General features: G+C 37.8%; 1 protein-coding gene across 1 annotated transcript in view; it reads left to right on the top strand.

Annotated features, from left to right (window-relative positions):
- The window catches only part of LOC110404525 (neural-cadherin-like), a 43,973-nt gene that overhangs the window by 7,024 nt on the left and 16,044 nt on the right, over window positions 1-20,905 (top strand). Inside the window, exons 2-16 of the mRNA XM_021408892.1 lie at window positions 3,380-3,577; window positions 4,386-4,611; window positions 7,254-7,455; window positions 8,580-8,691; window positions 9,989-10,238; window positions 12,222-12,364; window positions 13,129-13,301; window positions 14,205-14,373; window positions 15,098-15,268; window positions 16,164-16,336; window positions 16,756-16,923; window positions 17,485-17,734; window positions 17,829-17,956; window positions 18,766-18,952; window positions 19,633-19,776. Of these exons, the coding sequence (XP_021264567.1) occupies window positions 3,380-3,577; window positions 4,386-4,611; window positions 7,254-7,455; window positions 8,580-8,691; window positions 9,989-10,238; window positions 12,222-12,364; window positions 13,129-13,301; window positions 14,205-14,373; window positions 15,098-15,268; window positions 16,164-16,336; window positions 16,756-16,923; window positions 17,485-17,734; window positions 17,829-17,956; window positions 18,766-18,952; window positions 19,633-19,776 (2,694 nt within the window). The remainder of the gene's footprint in view (window positions 1-3,379; window positions 3,578-4,385; window positions 4,612-7,253; window positions 7,456-8,579; window positions 8,692-9,988; window positions 10,239-12,221; window positions 12,365-13,128; window positions 13,302-14,204; window positions 14,374-15,097; window positions 15,269-16,163; window positions 16,337-16,755; window positions 16,924-17,484; window positions 17,735-17,828; window positions 17,957-18,765; window positions 18,953-19,632; window positions 19,777-20,905) is intronic.

Here is a 20,905-nt window from a genome sequence, read left to right as displayed (position 1 = left end):
CTTACTGATCAAATAAAGTTGGTTTAAGCCATTTGAATATGAAGCAAAATTTTCTATCTAACTTTTAGAAATGCTAATTTTTAATTTGAAGTGTTATGCTGTTACGTTACTGTCACTGTATGCAACAAGAACCACCTTGAATGTTGCCTTGTTGCTCTGTATTTGCGAGAAGGCAATTATTTATATTTTTCTGTTGTCTGAAGTTAGGGAGGGAAATATGTCAAATGCAAAATCTGCATGTGTGCCAACAAGATAAGTAGCAGCACTGTTCTTTTGGGAGGAGTTTTTTAAAGGACAGAATTGTGTAAGATATCTACAGCGTGCTTGGCTTGAAAGTCAAATATCCAGTATTTAATATTAAGAAATTCCTGCTGGCAGTGTATTACAGCACCGTTTGGCAGTTCTTTTCAGGGTAATTGGGCCTATGACAGCCTCCTCGTTTAGGACCCCCATGGCCTTGAGCTGCTGAATGCCGTTGCAGGTATGCCGCCTTGCTGTTGCAGCTCGATGTTCTGAACTGATAATTTAAGTAGAACCCGTTTGTGTGTTTGTAGGACTTAACCCAAATACAGAGGATTATCAGTTTTAAGCTGTTTCTGCTAAGATTTTGAGTGGAATTGCAATGTATTATTTCTTCCATGATGTGGTACTTATATACTACTAATAAAGGACTCTTAATCATAATATACTACTGCAGACATGTGACAATCTAGTACTGGTATTGACATACTAATGTACACATATAGTTAATGTAGCTCCTGGGTACGTGCTGGGGGCGGTGGTGTGTGTTTTGTTGGAAGGTGGCATCGAGACACCTTAAACTACCAAAGAGAGATATTGTTCTAAAATTTCCTTCCTTCCGCTATCTTTGAATCAGAAATTTTCATTTAAATCGATTTTCATAAATGACAGTGTTTAACTCTGTCCTGGTGAAAAAATGAATTTCACATACCTTATTAAACTAGTTGAAGATCTGGTTTAGCTCCACTCTGCAGAAAAATAGCTGTTCTGTAGGAGAATGACTATGTCAGTTACAAAAGATGTCAGTTGTAAGAGACCACGTTTTGTAGTATGTATATCATGACAGTTAAAACAAATGAAAAGCTTTTAACTATTTGCTGCAGTTGTTGGAATGGGGAATTATATTTTAAACAAATCACATTCATGTTCTTATACTTGGAAATTGTTAATGTCTTATCCTGCTAGAAATATGTACATCACACATTATTGTCCATGCCAATCTCTTCATCACATTCTTTGTCCTCTGGCAAGTCCTTGTCTGGTCATGCTTCATTGGGTGCCCTGATGTTGTTTCTACAAGTTGTCAGGTCGCATTTGTAGGTCTCAGTGCAGACAAGTATAGTCCTGTGCGGTTCTGTTGTAGTTCTTGCTTTGATAAGTGGTACGCAGTCAAGGGAAAACTTACTTACAGAAATTTTCCTCCAGACTGCCTTTATCTGAAAGGGAAATAATCTCTAATCTTGATGATTTGTTTAGTACTTCTGGCTGAAAATCAGATTGCCTGTGATTGATTGAAGAAGATAACATACCAGTAAGACCTGCAAGGCCATGTGCAGTGGATATACAGACAGGTCAAGGGAAGCACTTATGCCTGTCTCTTTGATTATATGCAATGCAGTTCATACTGACTGTCGTAATGAAATTTTGAAGTGTTCACATGTTTCAGAGGTACCCAACATATTGCTGAAAGCTTTGATCTTGCCAAGATGTCAAATGACATTAAGGTCTCTTAACTATTAAAAGGCAGGTACTTGGAGGAACATTTCCAAGTCCTTTTAGATTTTGATTACTAAGGCTTATTGGTCATTTGAGGATGAATCTCAGTCTTGCTGTGGTTGTCCATAGTTTCCTTACAAGAGATGTATCTCATCTATAGTTATGTACTAAGAACAGTCATATTAATGTTCAGTGATCTGACAAGAAGTGACAAGAGGAGTTTGTGTCCAGATATATTTGTACTTTTTCAGTTGAAAGAAGGTATCAGTTGAAAGAAGGTATCAGTTGAAAGAAGGTATCAGTTGAGAGTCTTCAGCTGAGTCTTCAATTGAGACTTACTTTTTGATGAATAAATACATGCAGGTTAAGAAGAACGGAAGTCAGGTTCTGATTTAGTGCTAGCTATTGAAGCCTGCAGTATGCTCAGGCAAACCAAGCTAATAGTGGGTATTTACAAACTCATGACAACTTCTGTAAGATCTGTTCCTTTGAGAAATGTTGGGCAATTTTGACAGTAGCTTTTCCCTTTTGCACTTAGTTTTTTTTTTTTTTTTTAACTAAAATTGCCAGAGAATTCAGGCAGACATTGATCTTCTGATTTGGCACTTTTCATTTAGAGCTCTTCCCATTCTGGGTTGTGATGGTGTATTTAACCTCAGACACAGACCAGCACTGAGCACATCCCCTCCTCTGCATTTTCTGGTTTCCTGGACTTACTGTCCTGGGACTTCATGAACTATGTCTCTGAAACATATCTGGTTTCATTTAGTAGGTTGATGGGAAGGAATAACCATTCTGCTGAGTTTCACATCCTGGTTTTGGAATGCTCTTTTGAGGTTCTTTTTGGCTTCTTTTATGATGTACGTTTTAACAGAACCTGCAAGCAGAGGAGAAAGTATTTTTGTAATGAGACAATTTCCGCTTGTTCGGAAACTTGGGCTTCACATGCAGTGTTTTCTTCAGACTGATATTTTTCCTTCATTGTTCCTTTTCGATGATGCTTGCCTAGTGTTTATTACACCTTCAGGAGCTCTTCTGTGCTCACTGATTGGTGTAATAATGGCAGAAACAAAACAAAAATTGAGGGAAAAAATGCTTAAGGATTTTCTATTGTTGATTTCTGGAGATGGAATGGTTGCATTCTCTATCGACCATGTATTTTTTTAACTTTAATCTTAAATAGAAGTGAAAATAGTATTGCAAATTCAGAGAACTTTTTATCCAGGAAACTCAGTAGTTAGGGTAGGTTAGTTAGAATCTTTTTGACAGCAAATACTTAATTATTTTCAAAATTCAGAATTGCTATGTCTTGAATGTACAAAATATTTCTTAATTTTTTTCCAGTAGCATACTTTCAGAAAGCATGTATTCAGACTTGGAAAGTTTAAGAATGTGTGATCCTTCCTAAAAAGAGATATTGCTAGGAAGTAATATGAGTCACTGTGATCTTGCAGTTTAGTGGTAGTTGTGGTTATTTTTTTTTCCTGTTGTGTCTGTATGTGGATGACTGTAGGAGAAGAGCCAAAAGGTTTTTCTGGATTGCCTGCCAACAGTATTGCAGACACTGTATCCTCAGGATACGTTTGTTACTCTTCGTGCCCTTGTGTAGCTAAGAATGTCTTCATTTTTCTTTGATTGCTAGGGAAAGACTGGTATTTGTTGCACTTAACGCTTACTGTGTTGGATGTGAATGACAACAAACCTGAATGGGCCATGGAGCCCTTCCCATTCTTGGCCGTGGTTTCTCCCCAAGCTACAGAAGGAACCAAAGTATACAAGCTGCTGGCTGTGGATGCGGATGAAGGGATCAATGGAACCGTAGAATATTTTCTGCTGGAAGGTAAATTCAAATCTTGTTGTTGCGTTTGTATTAAGGTTCAGTACTGTGACATTTCTTTCTTCTCACTTTTAGTGGAAGACCTTCCTTTCCTACTTAAAAAAGGTTTACAAGTCTTTGGCTTTGTGGGTGGGAAAATGAACTCAAAGTGAGTGTACAAACAGATTGGCCAGTTTGGAAGCACATTCTCTCTGCAAAGTTGGGTTCCTGACCGGATTGTTGCCTGTGAGGGTGGTGGACACAGGAGTAGCACTCCAGTACCACAGAGCTTGGGCACAGGAGCAGCAGTGGTAGCCGTAGTCTGCACCTTTCTGGTTTGGTTGGAAGACACTAACATTCCTTTTTCCTTGTGGGTGTCATGCTTCTGGTTAGTTGCAAACAAATTCTTAAGGATCTGGGTTGTGCCTTAGCTTTGCAAAGCTACCATAGGTTCACTCATAATTTTCTTTGTTGGGGCACTTAAAAGAAACTTCATAAAGGAGACTCAGAAAGGGATTAGCAATACCATGCCAAAGGTGATCTGTTCCTCTTGACCAGGACCTTGGCAGGGTATTTTCTGCTAAGGAATATTTCAGCATCAAATAACAGCAGAATATTGAAGGATAAGAAGGCTGACAGTTGTCCAACAAAGTAAAATGCAGTTTAAAAATGTAATCATCAATGTAAATAGTGAGTTCAAACCAAAATTTTTATATATTTCCATGCGTGTTAATTCTAAGAAAAAAACAACTCGAGAATTGATTCCCTATTCTCAGTTTTAATCAAATAAAAAATGTTCTCGCTGACAGCAGTTTGTGACTGTTCTTCCTAGGTGGAGAAGGCAGATTTGAGGTTGAGAGGGACACTGGCTGGATTAAAACGACAGGCTTGCCACTGGTGAGGAACAAAGAGTATTTACTGACTGTGCTAGCAGCAGATAAACTTGGAAGCAAAGGGTCTCCAGCCTCTGTTTCTGTAATTGCCGGATTTCGACCACCACAGTTCACCAACACATCGTACTTGGTTTATGTTCCTGAAAATATAGCAGAAGGAAAATCGTAAGTAACAGGAAAAAGTAATGCGGTGATATTGTGTTCTTAGTTTCACTTCTGTTTGGTCTCCCCAAAGCCTCAGTATTGTTTATGAATCATAGATAATGTAAAGAGTAGTTTAGATATTTTAATTGAAGTGAGTAAGATCATTTGATGTATTTTAGTCACCCTTTTACACAGAAAAGTGGTGATGAATAATTGATTTCTTGATTTTAAACAATAAGGAAAGTATTAGCAGAATTAATTGCCTCCTAATTTTCAAACAAAATGCAGAATTCAAATAAAAACCATTACACTGCAAAGGAAGATGTCTTGGCATGAAAGCATATACGAGTTTTATGTGTCAGCATCTGGAAAAGTACATTCTCCACCAAATGAAAGTTGGAAAAAACAGGAGGCTGTCTTTGCTGTCTTCATCAATCACGATGACAAACTGAGTAAAAATGAAGATGCCACATACCTGTCATTTTACTTTTCTATCTTTTGGCTAACCATGTGCATCCAAGTATCACAGAAAGTGTTAGTAATGGAGGCCCACCTGAATACTCAGTTCCATCTCTCACAAATTCTTTTGGTATCAGGGCAAACGTTATCCTTTTTCAGCTGAATTGTGAATACCTTTTTCCAGTAAGCACCTCCCTTGTGTGGCCTTTCAACTGTTATTCAACTCTGTTATTATCTGTAGTATTGTATTTTACTGTTCAGTCTACAACAGTTTTACAGTGTCTGAAGTTTGTCAAGATTTAAAAAAATAAAACCAGCAGGTCTTCATAGCAATAATGTTTTTCTTTAAAACTGCAATAAAGTTATTTAGCACAGGCATGAAAGCAATTAAAGAACAGTGTAACGCCAGAATACCTAGCAGGTATCTACTGTTCAATGAGGGTGAAAAATAATGGAATTCTTTGTAACTGTTTTTTGTCACCGTTTAGAAATAGGCTTGTATGCCTATTATAATGATAGGTGTTACACCTATTATAATGATAGATAAATTGGTTTGTCAATTTGCTTAATATCCAGAAAGAATTCAATATTTGATACAGTTATTTCTATGTCATAAGAGGTTTTAATACGGACGGTGTGCCCAGTGAAAGTGATTTGCTGTTGTGTGTTAACCAGAAGCAGTCCTGAAAATTGCTGTAGAATCCTGAATTTCTCGTATCTAAATTAGACCAACTGCAGGAAAACAGAGCTGCTGTCATGCACTGGGTTTGTGGGGCTGGGGTTTCACAGGTGTAGGTTGATTTAAGACTGCTGCTGACAAAAAGCATTACCAAATCTTTCCTTTGGTCTGGCATTAGCTCTAATATGCTAGCTGAACTGGCAGGCTGATCCAAGGAAAGACCGAGCAAAAAAGGAAGGGGTTTTCAGCTGGGTTGTTAGATATGCTCGCAGCAGAGCCTTGTGATTGTTCGTGCTGACAGGAGGATAGGAGAGCTGGCGTGAACATGCAGCCAGGATGGAGAGAGGAGAGCAAAGTAATTCCTCTTGGCAGGAACATGGTCTTGCGCTGGCTTAAGCTGACTGTGAGAGCGCAGAAAGATAAGATAGTGACCTACAGCAACCTTTTGCAGTGTTTCAGTGTTGCACCTGAGGGAATTTAGAAGGCAGCAGCATGGAAATAATGAAAGGACAGGACTGTTCAGACCAACTGAGCTTTGTCTTTTTGAATGCAGTTGTCACTGGATCATAGGTGTTGTGGGGTTCTCCTGGGAGATGGAATCCTTTTTCCTGAGAAATCTTTACGATAAGGGAATGAACATTTGAGGAATTAGTATTCTGCTTTAAATCCTTAACAATTACTATTTTATAATGTATTTCTTTTACTTCATGCTGCAAATACATTTCCTGCTTGAAGGCTTCAAGCACTAGAATGCCAGATAAGCTAAACCCCTATGGTTCTGTGTGTGCTGCTACAGGCACACGGTCAGTGGCTGCCTTTTCCCTGTTTGCAGGTGTCTGAAACATCAGAGCAGCATGACTGGAGCAGTGAATTTACCATGCTGTCATTATTAAAACGAGGGGAAGAGGAGACTGAGGGGAGACCTCGTTGCTCTCTTCAAATACCTGAAAGGTGATTGTAGTGAGGGCAGGGCTGTTCTCTTCTCACTGGTGACAGGTGACAGGACAAGGGGAAATGGCCTCAAGTTGCACCAGCAGAGGTTTAGGTTGGATATCAGGAAAAACTTCTTTACAGAAAGGGTTGTTAAGCACTGGAACAGGCTCCCCAGGGAGGTGGTTGTGTCACCATCCCTGAATGTGTTTAAAAACTGTTTAGATGTGGACTGTGTGTTCTATGATTTTGCATCTTATGTTCTAGTTTCCTGCCTGAGAATCATCACCACCTGATAAGAAAGTTAGAGCAGGCAAATTCAGTTCCTACAGAAATGAAATCCTCTTGTTCTCTGTTTTTAATCCTTACCATGCTCAGCTTCCAAGGGTCTTATCTTTTTCTGTGTAATCTCGAGATGACAGAAATACTGTGTTACAAAATGTTTGAATTTGGAGTTCAGGTACAGCTATCTTCGCATATTGGTCTAATTAAATCTATGGGATTGCACCTCTGGTTCTGACGCGTAGCACTTTTTGCCATATTTTTCACTGTTGTATTATTACATGCTTAAGAGACTTTTAAATTTTTATTGCAGCTTTCTTAGGGTCACTGCTGTATCATATCAAAACAAATCCCTGAGCTACAGTTTGCTCACTAATCCAAGTGGTCTGTTCAGCGTTGAGCAGGCAACGGGGGATATCAGCTTAACACGGAGTGTGGACTATGAGGGTGACCAACACCAGCACCTCCTTCTGGTCAGAGCCAAGGAAGATGAACAATTCAGTAGTGCAGCTGAGGTAGGTGTTCGTTTCTGGGGTTCTGTACGTTTTTGTGTTTTTCTCGAGTCCTTCCAGATCTCTGTACAGATTCACTAAGGACCTTTAAAAGTCTTTTTGTCTCTGTATGGGTGAGGAGGACTGGTTTAGTTCCTCTTAGTGTTTATTCTTGCTGATCCCGAGAAAGCTGTTTCTTAGGGATCAGTAGTGCCATTCCATCATAGGTCGTAGGCTTTACCCAAAAAGGTGTGGGAGTAGATGCAGCCAAGGCAGACATGAGGTTTAGTTTTACTCCTAAATTATGATACGTATTTGAAAATATTCCAATTTATAACAAAACAAAATAGGAATAAAATTATTTTGTTTCAAGAACATTAAGTGAACTTGTAAAGACAGGAGGTAATAAAAGCTCATAAATAGCAAAAGGTGATAGTTCATGGTGTATCAGAAAGCTGTTTGACAGCAAAAATATTTCTAAATACAGTTATCACAGTTGTTTGAATTCAGAGATTCTCTGAGGTCAGAAATCCATTTAATGTAACACTTGTTCCTGCTGCAGCAAAGTAAGATGTACACCACTGAAAGAACAGGAGATGGAATTATTAGGAACAAGTGTGAGAACACGGAGTCTGTATTTTAGTGTAACAAGCAGTGGCTGTGGCATACCAGAGACTAATAATTTCTGTTGACCCTTTCAGGTACTACTAGATGAAGATGATAGAGTGTAACTTGAAAGAAGATTCTAAGATGATTTTACAAATCTATTTAGCCTAAAGTCAGTTTTACATGCGCTTGTAGAGTTTTTGGTGTTACAGATAATTGACGTGTAAGAAGGTAATGGCAAAAGGATGCTTTGAAAGCAGAGGCAGTCCATTTCCCTTTGAATTAATGATAGGAAGTAATCAATGGAGATGAAACGTGAATGGAAATGTTGCTGTGGGGATCTAGGACTTGACAGTTCCAAATGTGGAATCTAATATCTAAGCAGTTCTTAGCAGGAAAAGAGCAATATGAGAAAAATGAGTTTTCCTATGTGCTACGGCTTCCGGAGATCTCAACAAGTTCTTCCATCCAGTATTTCTAGAGCAATGGAGTCATTACCTTGTTTCACTTGGATGCCATTTAATGCTCTCTTTTCCATTGAGGTTTTGGTTGTAATCACAGATGTGAACGATTGTGCTCCAGAATTTCATCAGTCCATTTACAGCAAAGTCAGTGTTCCTGAAACAGTTACTGTGACTACTGCGCTTCTACAAGGTTAGTACTTTTGAAAGCATTTGTTATATTCAGTATGAATGTTTTTCTTCCTGACACTAATTAGATTTCACTTTGGAAAGCCAACTCCTGCCTCAGGATGGGGTAGCTCTTTGGCATCTTCTAGAATTGGTCATAATTACTACTGCCACAGCCCAAACCATTTTGGAGGACAAGACATGAAAGAAACAGATCTTCTTAGTGAGATTTTGAAGTAACAAGACTACAGCTGTGGTTACTAGGATAGCGGCAATCTTATAGTGGCGATCTTGCAACATTTTTCTTTTGGAAAGAGAATAATTTTACATCCGTAATTATAGACACAGCAGCTCACCTTCTCTGCCCATCTCTAAAAGCTATGTGTGGGCTTGCATTAGGGAACATAGGATGCTTGAGAGAAACATTTTTCGTCTTCCCAGTAACCAATAAATTAAGCTTTAAATGATGATGTTCTGGATATTATGTAAAATGCAAAAATCTTATATTGAAAATGTTTATAAAGAGGGCCCTGACAATGAAGCAAACTGATGTCAACTAACCTCTTCTAGAAGTGCCTTATATTAGTCTTTCACCCACAGACAAACTTTTTATAAATCTTGAGGGTAAAAAGGACAGTAAACCACAGAAAATTTACTGTTTCCTAGTGAATAGGATTTTATAACCTCCTATTGTTCTTCATAGTGATTTATCCTATGCCGATGGCAGCCTGTCAATTACTGTTCCAGTGACTGAGTTTTTAGCATAGATTTTTGTGGATTTTGGGTGGGATCTAATGAGCTTATTATTTTCACTTGCATCAGTTAGGAACTATATGTAAATGTTTCATCTTTAATCACGAAGTCTAATCTGTCCAAATGTTCTTAAGTCAACAGTGTATATCAGATGGACCTTCCTGTGCAGCCTGCTGTAGGGGGTCTGCTTTTGCAGGGGGGTTGGACTCGATGGTCTCTAGAGGTCCCTTCCAACCACTACAATTCTGTGATTCTGTGACATGAGAATATATGGCTCTGTGTAGGAATATGTTCTTGTTTGTACCGGGCTCTTTAAAACCATCAAAAGCAAGATCTAGTGGTTTAATTCAATCAGGGTCCTTAACAAGTTTTTTTTTCCCCTTATAACTTCCTTTGAAAGGTTAGTTGAATAAAAAGCACAGAGTATAGCAGTTTTATAAATTATTTCAAGCACTATATGCCAAGGCAATGCTATTACAGTTTTATATTATGGACTAATTCTCATGTTAAAGTACTTAACATTCCAGTTCATAGACTTTGATCTACATAATCTCTTTCTCTTCTAACAGTGACAGCCACTGACTGTGATTCGAAAGAGAATGCCGAAATATTGTATTACACTTTGAGTCCAGACTTCAGTATTACTTCTCATGGTACTATATTCCCAGCAAGAGAACTGGACTACGAGCGACCTAACCATCTTTATGAGTTCATAATTATGGCTGTGGATAAAGGGGAAGATCCAAAGACTGGGACAGCAACTGTTAGGATCCATATTTCAAATGTAAACGATGAAGCTCCTGAGTTTTCCCAGGCAATGTAAATATATATTCCTAAATCTCTTATATTTGTCTGTTACAGTTTCTATTGTTTTTTGTTTTAGTCAGAAGACTGATTACTATAGGATGGTAACTGGCTTAGATTCAATCAAGTTTGAGAGCTAGACTGACAGCAGAGACCCTTTTACAGCTGAAGAACAAAGACTTGTGTATGTATTTAGATAGGCATGGTACATAGTCTCTTTTGACAGATCTTGCATTTCTTCAAATTAGTTTTAAATCAATGGAAAATGAAATCACAGTAGTATCCTACCAATTAATCATTTTCCATTCACTTACTGTGCTAAATTTAAGACCCATCTGGATGTCTGCCTGTGCAGCCTGCTGTAGGGAACCTGCTGTAGCAGGGGGTTGGACTTGATGATCTCTTGAGGTCCCTTCCGACCCCTGTGATTCTGTGATCTTTGACTGGCTCATCTCCTTGTCGGTTTCTAAATAAGTAAGCAGCATATTGCTAGAAATTCCAGTTACTGCTGTGTTTTAAGTAGTTTTTTCCTGCATACACAATGGATAGCTTTTATCAACTATGTGGAGTGTGGCTTCTTGGGAAGCAGCTGAACTATGCTGAAGTTTTCTGTGAGATAAATTCATCATGAACACCCATAAATTGGCTCGTGTTGAGAGACAAATCTGCAAGGCTAATACAAACCAAGATGATGATGTCCTTCGAGCCCTTTGTTTAAATAGATTTACAATCCCAGGTAAATTCATGACTCCTTGCCATGAGCTTTTTTTCATCAGTTCTCCTGTAAAATGCTTAAAGCACCTACTCTCTCATTTTGCCAGTTTCTGCTTTTTAAGAGACCTATTCTGATGACTTGAACTCTTCTGTCCCTGCATTTCATTTTCACAATTATCAGAATTGCTGCTCATTTGCATTCCAGATAAGGAGTTAAGACAGCGTCCTGAGGGTTGTGATTGAGCTAAACCAGAATAGTTTACTTCTTTTACATCATTGCATGTTAAATTGGAGGAGAATAAAAAGCTGTCAGTAAAGATATTGTGGTGAAATCACTTCTTGGGACAGCAAATATAAGTGAGAGGTTTTCTGTGCATCTTTCTCATTTTCCTTTGAGTTTTATGCTGCTCACAGTATAATGATATGTAGGTGTGAGAGTAATTTACTTCATATAACAACTGATGTCTCAAGGCTTGTATTTGTTATGAAATGTTAAGAGTGGGCCCATGAGCAGACTTGAGTTTTTTGAGTGCAGTGATACCCATGTATTTTATCTTTGCTGTTAGACAGAGCCAGCTGTAATTCACTGTTGCGGCTGAGCTTTGGGATATCCACTGTAGGCTGGTCTGTTGTACGCTTAGCGCAGCCTATGCCCAATCCTGTCAGAGAAAATAATAAGTATTTGGGACTTTGCTAAAGCAGAGGGCTTTTCTACAACCAAGAGCATTAAGCTTAGGCCGATAATGCCTCTTAAGAGCTTACAGTGTCAGCGATGTGCCTGGTCCTGAGGAGAGATTTTTGTAAAACTGACATTATGCACATACCCCTGATCTGATTCTTGTCTTTGTTGTGCTGGTGCAAAGACTGCACTGAAACTACTTTGACAGTGTGTCTCAAAAACAGAGTATGCTATAACAGACAGTGTTTTTAATTCAGTAAATATTTGCTTTGATTCTGTGAATTGAATAACTTAAACAGAATAAATCAGTGAATTCTGCGTTTAGCCCAAACCTTGTGAAGCTAAGCTTGAAATGCCAGCACTGCTGAAAGTCTACAATGGAAATCTACAGGTGGTAACAACAGAAAGATGTGAGATGTGGAAGGCTGGATAAGTCATCGGTGCTATAATTTAATTTCTTTACAAAGTAGCATATTACTTAGTAGCATAATTACAGTAATAAATTAGAAATCTCTGCAGTACCCTTTATAACTGTAGCAAGTAGAAGTCCTATGTATATTTTTTTCTGTCTAAATTTCATAAATGATCATAATTTTGTTTAACAGCTACAGGAGCTTTGTTTCTGAAGATGCAGGCCCAAATACACTGGTAGCTGCAGTCAGTGCTGTTGACCCTGATGGAGATGGCGTGACCTATGATATTCCATCTGGGAATCAAAAAGGAAACTTCGTTGTTGACCCTAAGAAAGGTAATGATGTATTAGCTCTTTGCTGATACAGCAAATGGAAACAGTCAAAAACCACACAGCATCTGAGTAGGCTGATACAACCCTTCAAATTGAGATTTGTTTGTGTTTACTGCTTGAAAAATAAACACCGAAGGAGGATGTTTTTAGACAGACACTGGCAACCAGTTGAAATCCCAGGAAGGCCAGTTTCAAATTTTGAATAACTTAATTAACTTCAGTGAAACTGCTCTGTATTAAACCTGTTATGAACTGCAATCAAAATCTGAATGCATATTTTTCAAAGCATGTGCAAAAGGCATTGAATATGTATGAAGGAGAGAGCTGCCTCAAGTCCTTATCTTTTAGAGTTCACTTATAGCACGAAATTTTGATTTCTTTGCAAACTGTGTTTTGCAATGCTAATGTTAGATTCAGATTCCTGAAAATATGGTCCGCAGGTATCAGAAGTCTGCCACAGTGTTTCTGGATATTTTTTGGTGGAAGCAGATGCACTAAAGAGGATGAGTCAGCTGAGCTGTAGCTGTTGTCTCCTTCAGCTGTGTAGGCATACTCGCAAGCAAATCTGTTGTTGTACTGCCTAAATTTTGTTTTAGTATCAGACTGCAGTAAAAATACCATAGTAATTAAAATGTAGCAGCCCTGAGGTTTGTTTTTTAAGTAGGTAAATCAGAATGGATGTTGTCTTGCTTACCAGTGAGAAGAATAACAGTAATTGGTTAATGTACCAAAAATAAAAATGATGCAACCTGTTGTTGTCTTTACAGGGCTAGTTAGACTTCGTTCAAGTCCATTTCCAAAGCTGCAGGGGACAGAGTATGTACTTAATGTCACAGCTACTGATGATAATGCCTCGGGAGGGCCCCATTCTCTTACAAGTACTGCCCAGGTTATTGTGAAAATTGATGATGTGAACAACAACAAACCTGTATTTCAGAAGGTATAAATATATGAGACTAGGTGGTATGCATTAGACTGGGTGATAAATGTTTAAGACTGTTGTCACTGCAAGTGATGCAGCAGGTGAGTAATTCAAGAGGTGATCCACTTCCTTCTCTCTTCTCGATACCACAGTCTTCTCCATCTTTTACATCCCTCTCCTGAGCCTTATGTGCTTTGGTCTTCTCTCGTGGCCAAGCAGCTCCTGTCAGCACTGTCTTTTCCTGAGCCCCACCTCATCTCTGGCATTTTAGAAGATAGGGTCGAGTGAATAACTTTTGGAGCTTCAGTATGACACATGAGGAGGGGTGGATTAGGTGTATCTATCCGTGGTCTTGTTACAAAACCTTCCAGAACACCTCTCTAAGTTTAATGGGCTTCTTCTGATGAATTTATGTCTGGAATTGATGAAAGAAGAGAACGAAGATGGTGTCTTAGCTTAAATTGTAAAGTACTGTGAAAAATAAATGCTTGAATGTGTTTTCAGAATGTTCATTGGTGTTAACATTCTGTTGTCTACAAATTTAAAGTTTGATGCTGAAGGCTAATATGTTAGTGGAAAATGTTGCGTATTTTGGAAAGTCAGTGACTGTTTGTATTGATTTTCAAGAATTTTTTTGACCAGAGCAGTTTTGTGGTTTGGGCAAATGTGTACACTCTTTTTTATAAGGCTTTTGCAAACATAGAAATATATTTGCACTTGGAACTGCATGCAGCTGTACATTTTGTCCAAATATTTTAACCAAGTGGGAGTTGTTCAGTATTCCTATGACCACAAAACAGCAAAGTGAAGCATGTAAATTAAAAAATGTGGCTAAATAGTGTTTTTTGTTGTGCTGTTGTTTTCCCTCTAATATATCTTTAAGTCAAATGGCAGGTATATGCTTGATTTTTTTTTTCTTAGTGTCATTATTATAGGGAACATGCTTCTGTGTTGGAAAACCAGCCCTTGGGGACGGTTGTGCTGCAAGTTGAAGCCACTGATGCTGATGAAGGAGCCAACGGTATAGTGAAATATGGCTTGATGCACAGAGATGGTGTCCTACCAGCGTTTAGTATTCACCCTGACACAGGTAAAGCGAATGGCAGAACTGATACTGGCATATAGAAACACTGATGGAAAACTAGCTTAAATAAAAACAGACTTTGTGCTTTTCACTGAGTTTTTTGATAGCAGACAAGATACAAGCTGTATTAATTCCATGAAACATGTAGTTTCTTATCAAATACTGAGCTGGGACTTACATTTTCCCTGAAATGTGAAAGTTCTGCTGTGTAAAATAACTTGTGTGGCTTTGTAAGCAAATTAAAATACATACATATTTTTAGTGCACGTTATCTTGCAATGTTGTTAATGGCATATCAATGACATATCCAAAGGCAGAATAGTCTTACAAATGACCAAGAGACTAAAACTCTTGGAAGGGCAAAACTAAATTCAGGTGGAACTTTCAGAGGAAAGAACGCATGAGATGTACCTTATATCCCCTGCTTACTTCAAAATAGATCCTTTTTATAAACTTCATGTATTAAATCTAGTTTGGTATTTACCTGTCTTCTTAACCAAGGATGTAAGCATATATGAAGTTTGTGTCTCCATGAGCAATTGAAGTTCTTGAGATTGTTAAGTCTCGTGACTGAAGCTTTAAACCTAAAATTCACGTGATAGGTGTATTTAACCTATTGGCTTGTATCTCAGTGTATTTATTGATATATTTATTGATAGTCAAATAAACATCTGAATATTTTATTCTCAGATGCATAGTATTCTAACTCTGGTATTTAATTTGTTTTCAGGAGTTCTGACAACTGTTCAGGTATTTGATCGAGAAAAACAGAGGGAATATCCTGTCACTGTGACAGCAACAGACCAGGCAGCAGAGCCGCTCATTGGAATATGTCAGATAAATGTTATCATTCTGGACCAAAATGACAATGATCCCAGATTTGAAAACACCCACTATGAATGTAATTGAGAGTCATTGGATAGCGTTTCAGTGCCTTGACTGTGAGCTTACCTGATGTCTAAGATTTCTGGATTTTGTCTGTCTTGGCAGTAAACCTTGTGACTGAGTGCTTGTAGCCAGAGATGCACTTAGCTTAACTGCAAAATTGTTGTTCTGTATGATGTGCAATGTAACAAGCACAACCTTGACTAGCAGGCTTTTGTGTGTTATGGGAAAATTCCTTGAAACGATTGCTGCTTCAGTGTCTGTGCTTTGCTGAGAGCACTGAGTGTCTGTGGTTCTGCACAGAGGTGTGAGACCACGTGAGTTTGCAGCACTGAGCAGCAACTGAATCCTTTGTTTCTTGATTAATAGTGGTTTTTTTTGTCATACATTTTCCTATTTGATATTTATCATTCTGTATTTTTTGTTGTTTTACCTTTCCTTCCTGGTTGTTCAGAAAATCCTGCTGATTTATGGATAAACACCTAGAGGCATGGATAATATTCATAAAAAAAACAAAGGCTGATATTCTCAGTTAATTAAAATATAGAAATCCTAGAAAGTAGTCTCTGACATCGTGGTCCTTTTCTGAAATTGTTTGTTTATATTTCATACAAAGAGATTGGTCCTTTACTGTTTTTTAAACAAAGTAATTTATTGTGAGAAATAAGATTTCCAAGTTATGAATATGATAATATGAATTTAAAATGTGATCCGTAGCTGTGGAGCGATAACAGCAATTGAAAATATTTGGTTTGATTTCATGGGCATTGTTGTTAAGAGGATAAAGTTATATCTTCCATACATTTTTACTTGAGTATTTCTTCATGTTTCTTAGTAAGATGTTCATGGTACTTTAGTGAACTGATGATCAGTTTGAAATATTAGTCTGAAAAATCCTTTCCTTACATCAGATTTCCTAAGAGAGGACACAAGAGTTGGGACCAGCTTTCTCCGTGTTGCAGCACATGATGATGATTACAGCTCAAATGCTGTCATCACATACTCCATAGCAAATGAAGAAACAGATTATTTAGAAATTAATCCCACGTCTGGCTGGATATTTGTTAACCAACCCATATCTCAGGTATGGTGCTTATTTTCCTTTTAAACTGGCCTTCTCAATGTATCATAGAAGAGGCTGAGGTCATTGCATTTTCCTTACTGCCATGCTATCCCTTCACTTTAGAGGGTCAGTATATCATTTTAAAATTAAACCTAAGCCTCAGGCTGCTTGCTTTAAACTTAATGTGCTGAAATTTGCTAAGGTTTATTGAGATAAATAGCAGTACTTACCAGCAATAATGAATAAAGAAAATAGCAGATTTTTTAGCAGCCTTGCACCTATTTCATATTCTAAAATCTTCTCTCCGTTTGTGGATGTTTTCTTTTTGTGCAGATTTTCTTAAGTATGCCTTTAACTTCACATATTCATTTACTTTGCTAAAAAAGCTCACCTGAGCCCTAATCAAAACCCTCTGTAATGAACCCCTTTTTGCTGTTCAGAGGTCATCTATAATTCGAGATATTATTGCTACAGATGGAGGCAATAGAAGCAGTAAAGTTGAACTTGTGGTAACTGTTACTAGTGCAAAAAACCAGCCTCCACAGTGGGAAAGAGACAGCTATGAAGTTGTCATTCCAGAGAATACTACACGAGATGCATCAGTTTTGGTAAGTTTGGAACACGTTTGTTTGTAAAGCTCTAGAGTATCTGAATGTGCTTGTTTATCTAACTGTAGTGATCTTTTATTATGATTTTGTGAATTACAATGGCCAATCATCTGCTATTCCTTTTCATTCAAAAATGGTATCAATCACCAGCATTTTTCTTCAATTATGTGAGGGTAATAGCTATTTAATTTCCTTCCCATTTGGGCAACACTATAGGTAAATAAATTCCACTGTTTTGAATGCTACTATCTTACCCGAGAAGATTATTGGACTTTAAATACTTGCTCAGAGCAGGTAATCAGAACAGTTTTACAAAGTAACTCCAAAGTACATGCTTTTAGGATAACATCCTAAAGAACCAAACCTGTAGTGACTGGTAACCTTTGGCTGCAGCTGTTTGCACCTGGAGATGTATCAAGTAGGTTTAAGACCCGATAACCAGAAATACTTGTCTTAGTGTTTTCAGTTGAGAGCTGAGGATCTTGAAGATTTGGTGGATCTTTTAGAAATGTTACTGTACTTACAAACCTGTTGCTTATGCACATTTTTTGAACTGCACAGAGAATCAAAGCGACTTCTCCCCTTGGTGATCCTCGTGTGACTTACAACCTAGAAGAGGGACTTGTTCCAGAAACCAACATGCCAGTTCGTTTCTACTTGACTCCAAACAGAGATGATGGCTCCGCTTCAATCCTGGTAGCTGAGCGACTGGATTATGAAACAACAAAGAACTTTCTGCTGAGAGTTCGAGCACAGAATGTTGCTGCAGTTCCTCTGGCAGCATTCACTATGATCTATATTAATGTAACAGGTGTGTAAGTTCCTCAGTGATCACAAAATAATCATATGTATATTTTTACTCTGTTTTATACTTTCCTCTTTATGTGCTCTTTCTGATGCTTTAGATGTCAACGACAATGTCCCATTCTTCACCTCATCTATTTATGAAGCCTCAATAACAGAGGGAGCTGGCATTGGGACATTTGTCATTCAGGTCTCTGCCACCGACCTTGACCTTGGTCAGAACGGTGAGGTAAGTAAGTGGGGATCTATGTCTTCTGTAGGGAAGTGTAGTCACATAACTTCTGTATTAAACAATGACTGAACAGAGCAGGAGTCTTCAGCCTAGAAAAGGGATGGCTACTACGGAAACATGAGATGAAATAAAATAGTTAATTATGTGTTTCCTGTCATGTGAAAAATGCAAATATAATTAGTAGGTATGAGATAGAAAACAATAAATATTTTTTTATGCAGTATGTAGTTCAGGTGAAAAACACCCTCGCTATAGGATGCTCTGGTTTGGAAAGGTCTACACAGACCTAAAATATGATTGGACAAATTAATGAAAAAATAAGGTTATTAAATGCTTTTGTGAGTAGTAAACTATGGGAAGCACTCGCTACTGATTTTAGAAATCTAAAGTAGGCACATCTTTGGAAGTAAACTGTTTTCTCTCTGGGAAACAGAAATGGAAGCTGAAGTCAAGTGCATCAAAACATACAAATATAGAAATTAGAACATAGCCCATAGCAGTGAGCAAATTCAACTCACACTTGGCTATTATGTTAGTTCCTGGAATATTTAGCTAAGTTTGAATGCTGTTGCTCAAGTACTGTGCAAATATGAGCTAGTGAACTCATGAACTGGTGAGACAAGGCAAATTTATTTCAAGCTAATTGACTTTAACCTAGAGATTTCTCAAGCTTGCACTTTTACTTTGTTTTCTTGGATCAGGTCAAGTTCTCTGCCGTTGGTCTTCCCCTCTTTAAGTGCTTCTTTAGTTATAATCTATCCAATGAAAGAAAAGTATAGATTAACATCTTGTTTTTAATCCTTTAGATAACTTACTCTCTGTTACATGACCGTAGTGAAGACTATAGATGTTTCCGCTTGGACTCACGGACAGGCTCAATATACACTAACTCAGTGTTTGACAGAGAGAAGAAGGGATCCTATCTTTTAGAAGTTGAGTCAGTTGATGGCTCTGAATCAGCCCGGCCTGGAAAACATGGGAGGCCAAATTCTGGTAAGAAACAGATATCTGTGACCAGCAGGATTTTGCCTGGGTTGGTATCTGAAAACAGAAGCTTTGAAAAGCAAGATTAACATTTAATTTAATTAATTTTGTCTGCAATAGAACTGAAAGGAATTTTTTAAATTATAATCATGATGGTCAACAGAGTTTTTTGTTATGAAACTAAAAGAAAAATAGGGATTTGTAGTTAGAGTTCAAAGAGTATTTCCTGCCTGGCAGAGATGTGCCCATCCATAGGATAGAGACCGCATTAGGGGCGTGGGGAAGTTTCTCAAAGCACTGTGTTCATTCAAGAGTAATTATGAAGTACGAAGGAGGAAAGTTCAAGACAGAAAATCTTATTCTCAGTTGATAGCTGTGCTTAAATAAAGACTTAAAGTTTGACTTTTGTGGCTTAAGGACAAAAATTATGACTTAAAACTATACATTGCCATATTAGGCATCAGTTATTCACGTATTATCTCTTTAAGAAAATTGGATGTGGCATTCATTTGATATCCAAGTGCTTTTGAGTAATATTGGTACATATATTGTCCTCAACCCTAAGGGTTTGTTTCTGTATTGTCTGCATATTAGTCTTCGTTTAATGTGTTGCTAGACAGTTTAAGGAATTGTAGCTGACAGAAGTGGCACGGCTGAGTATTTTAATCTCTTGTTTCTTGTCTCTTTAGACACAGCCTATGTGCGCGTTTTTATCACCGATGTGAATGATAACAAGCCTGTCTTCACTCAGAGTGTCTATGAAGTAAATGTGGATGAAGATCAGGATGTGGGCTCAACTATCATTACAGTCGGTGCTAATGATGAAGATGAAGGTAAAGCATCAGAATTCCCCATAGCTGTTTTTAAAATATTAATGAGTTAATTTCAGTGCACCAAGATAAATTTAATGGTATTAGGAAGGAAGATGTCTTAGATTTTAAAACTTCTTTGAGTGTGAACTGATCACGAGTGAATGCTAGTTCATAATGGAGTCATAAGTCAAATGACTCCCATTTTATGAAGCGATGCATTAATGTGGGATGATGGGGAATGATTTCTGTGCCAGCACAGATTTATTAAAGACTTTTTTTTAACAAATGAGTACCAGTAAAAATGTCCCAGTAAACTAAAATCAGACTTGTAGACAACGAAATTCAACTACTTTGTTTATAGACAATGAAAGGTTGTTTTTTTGGTACCTATTGTCATATTTGAAACTGAGCTTCCTAAAGACGTACGTTGTCTTAAGTCCCTATTGCTTTACTTACAGATTAGTCAGGAGAAGTCATGTAAAAACAAGTACATAATCAGCGCTCATAAATGAGAGAGGGGAGGGTGCAGACTTCCATTTTTTGGACATAGTACACTACATTTTGTTGCACTGCTTCCAGAGAATTGTTTAATCAGCATGTCTGTGTAGTGCAAATACATCCTGGCTGCATTTGATTCCTCCTCCGTTCAAGGAGATTGAGACATTTGTGGCTAAGCTGTACTAATGAAAGATTTATCTACACAAGGAACTCTCAGATTATTACTTATACCTCTTGTGAGACTACTCTATAGGCTTTGATCAGGGTAGTGTTGTTACAGAGATATGGCCCTTCGTTTCTGTCCTCTTAGTAATGTAAATTAGTAAAGATGTAGTTATGAAAGAAGGGAAGAAGAAAAGAATGGTAACTTGGAGGTAGGGCTTGCAGAATTAAAGGCTATAAGTCCTTACTTGATCTAAAACCACTGGCAAATTGATTTTGCACAATTTTATGAACTTCAGTATTAAGCCAGAGGAGAAGGTCACAGTTGTCTTCTTTGGTAAAATCTATGCATAAAGGAATACAAGTGCAGAATAGTTCTATTTTATGAAGTATTTTATAACCCGTTCTTATGTGCTGGGTGTTGGCAAACATGAATTTTGGTTTTTAGTCCTGTAGCCTTGCCAGTTGTACTGATCTTTCAATGAAGTGG

Source organism: Numida meleagris, chromosome 10 (genome assembly GCF_002078875.1).
Source record: "Numida meleagris isolate 19003 breed g44 Domestic line chromosome 10, NumMel1.0, whole genome shotgun sequence".
In the NCBI taxonomy this organism is placed as follows: Eukaryota; Metazoa; Chordata; class Aves; order Galliformes; family Numididae; genus Numida; species Numida meleagris.
Note: the sequence above shows the minus strand (reverse complement) of the source record. Positions and strands in the feature narration are given on the sequence as shown.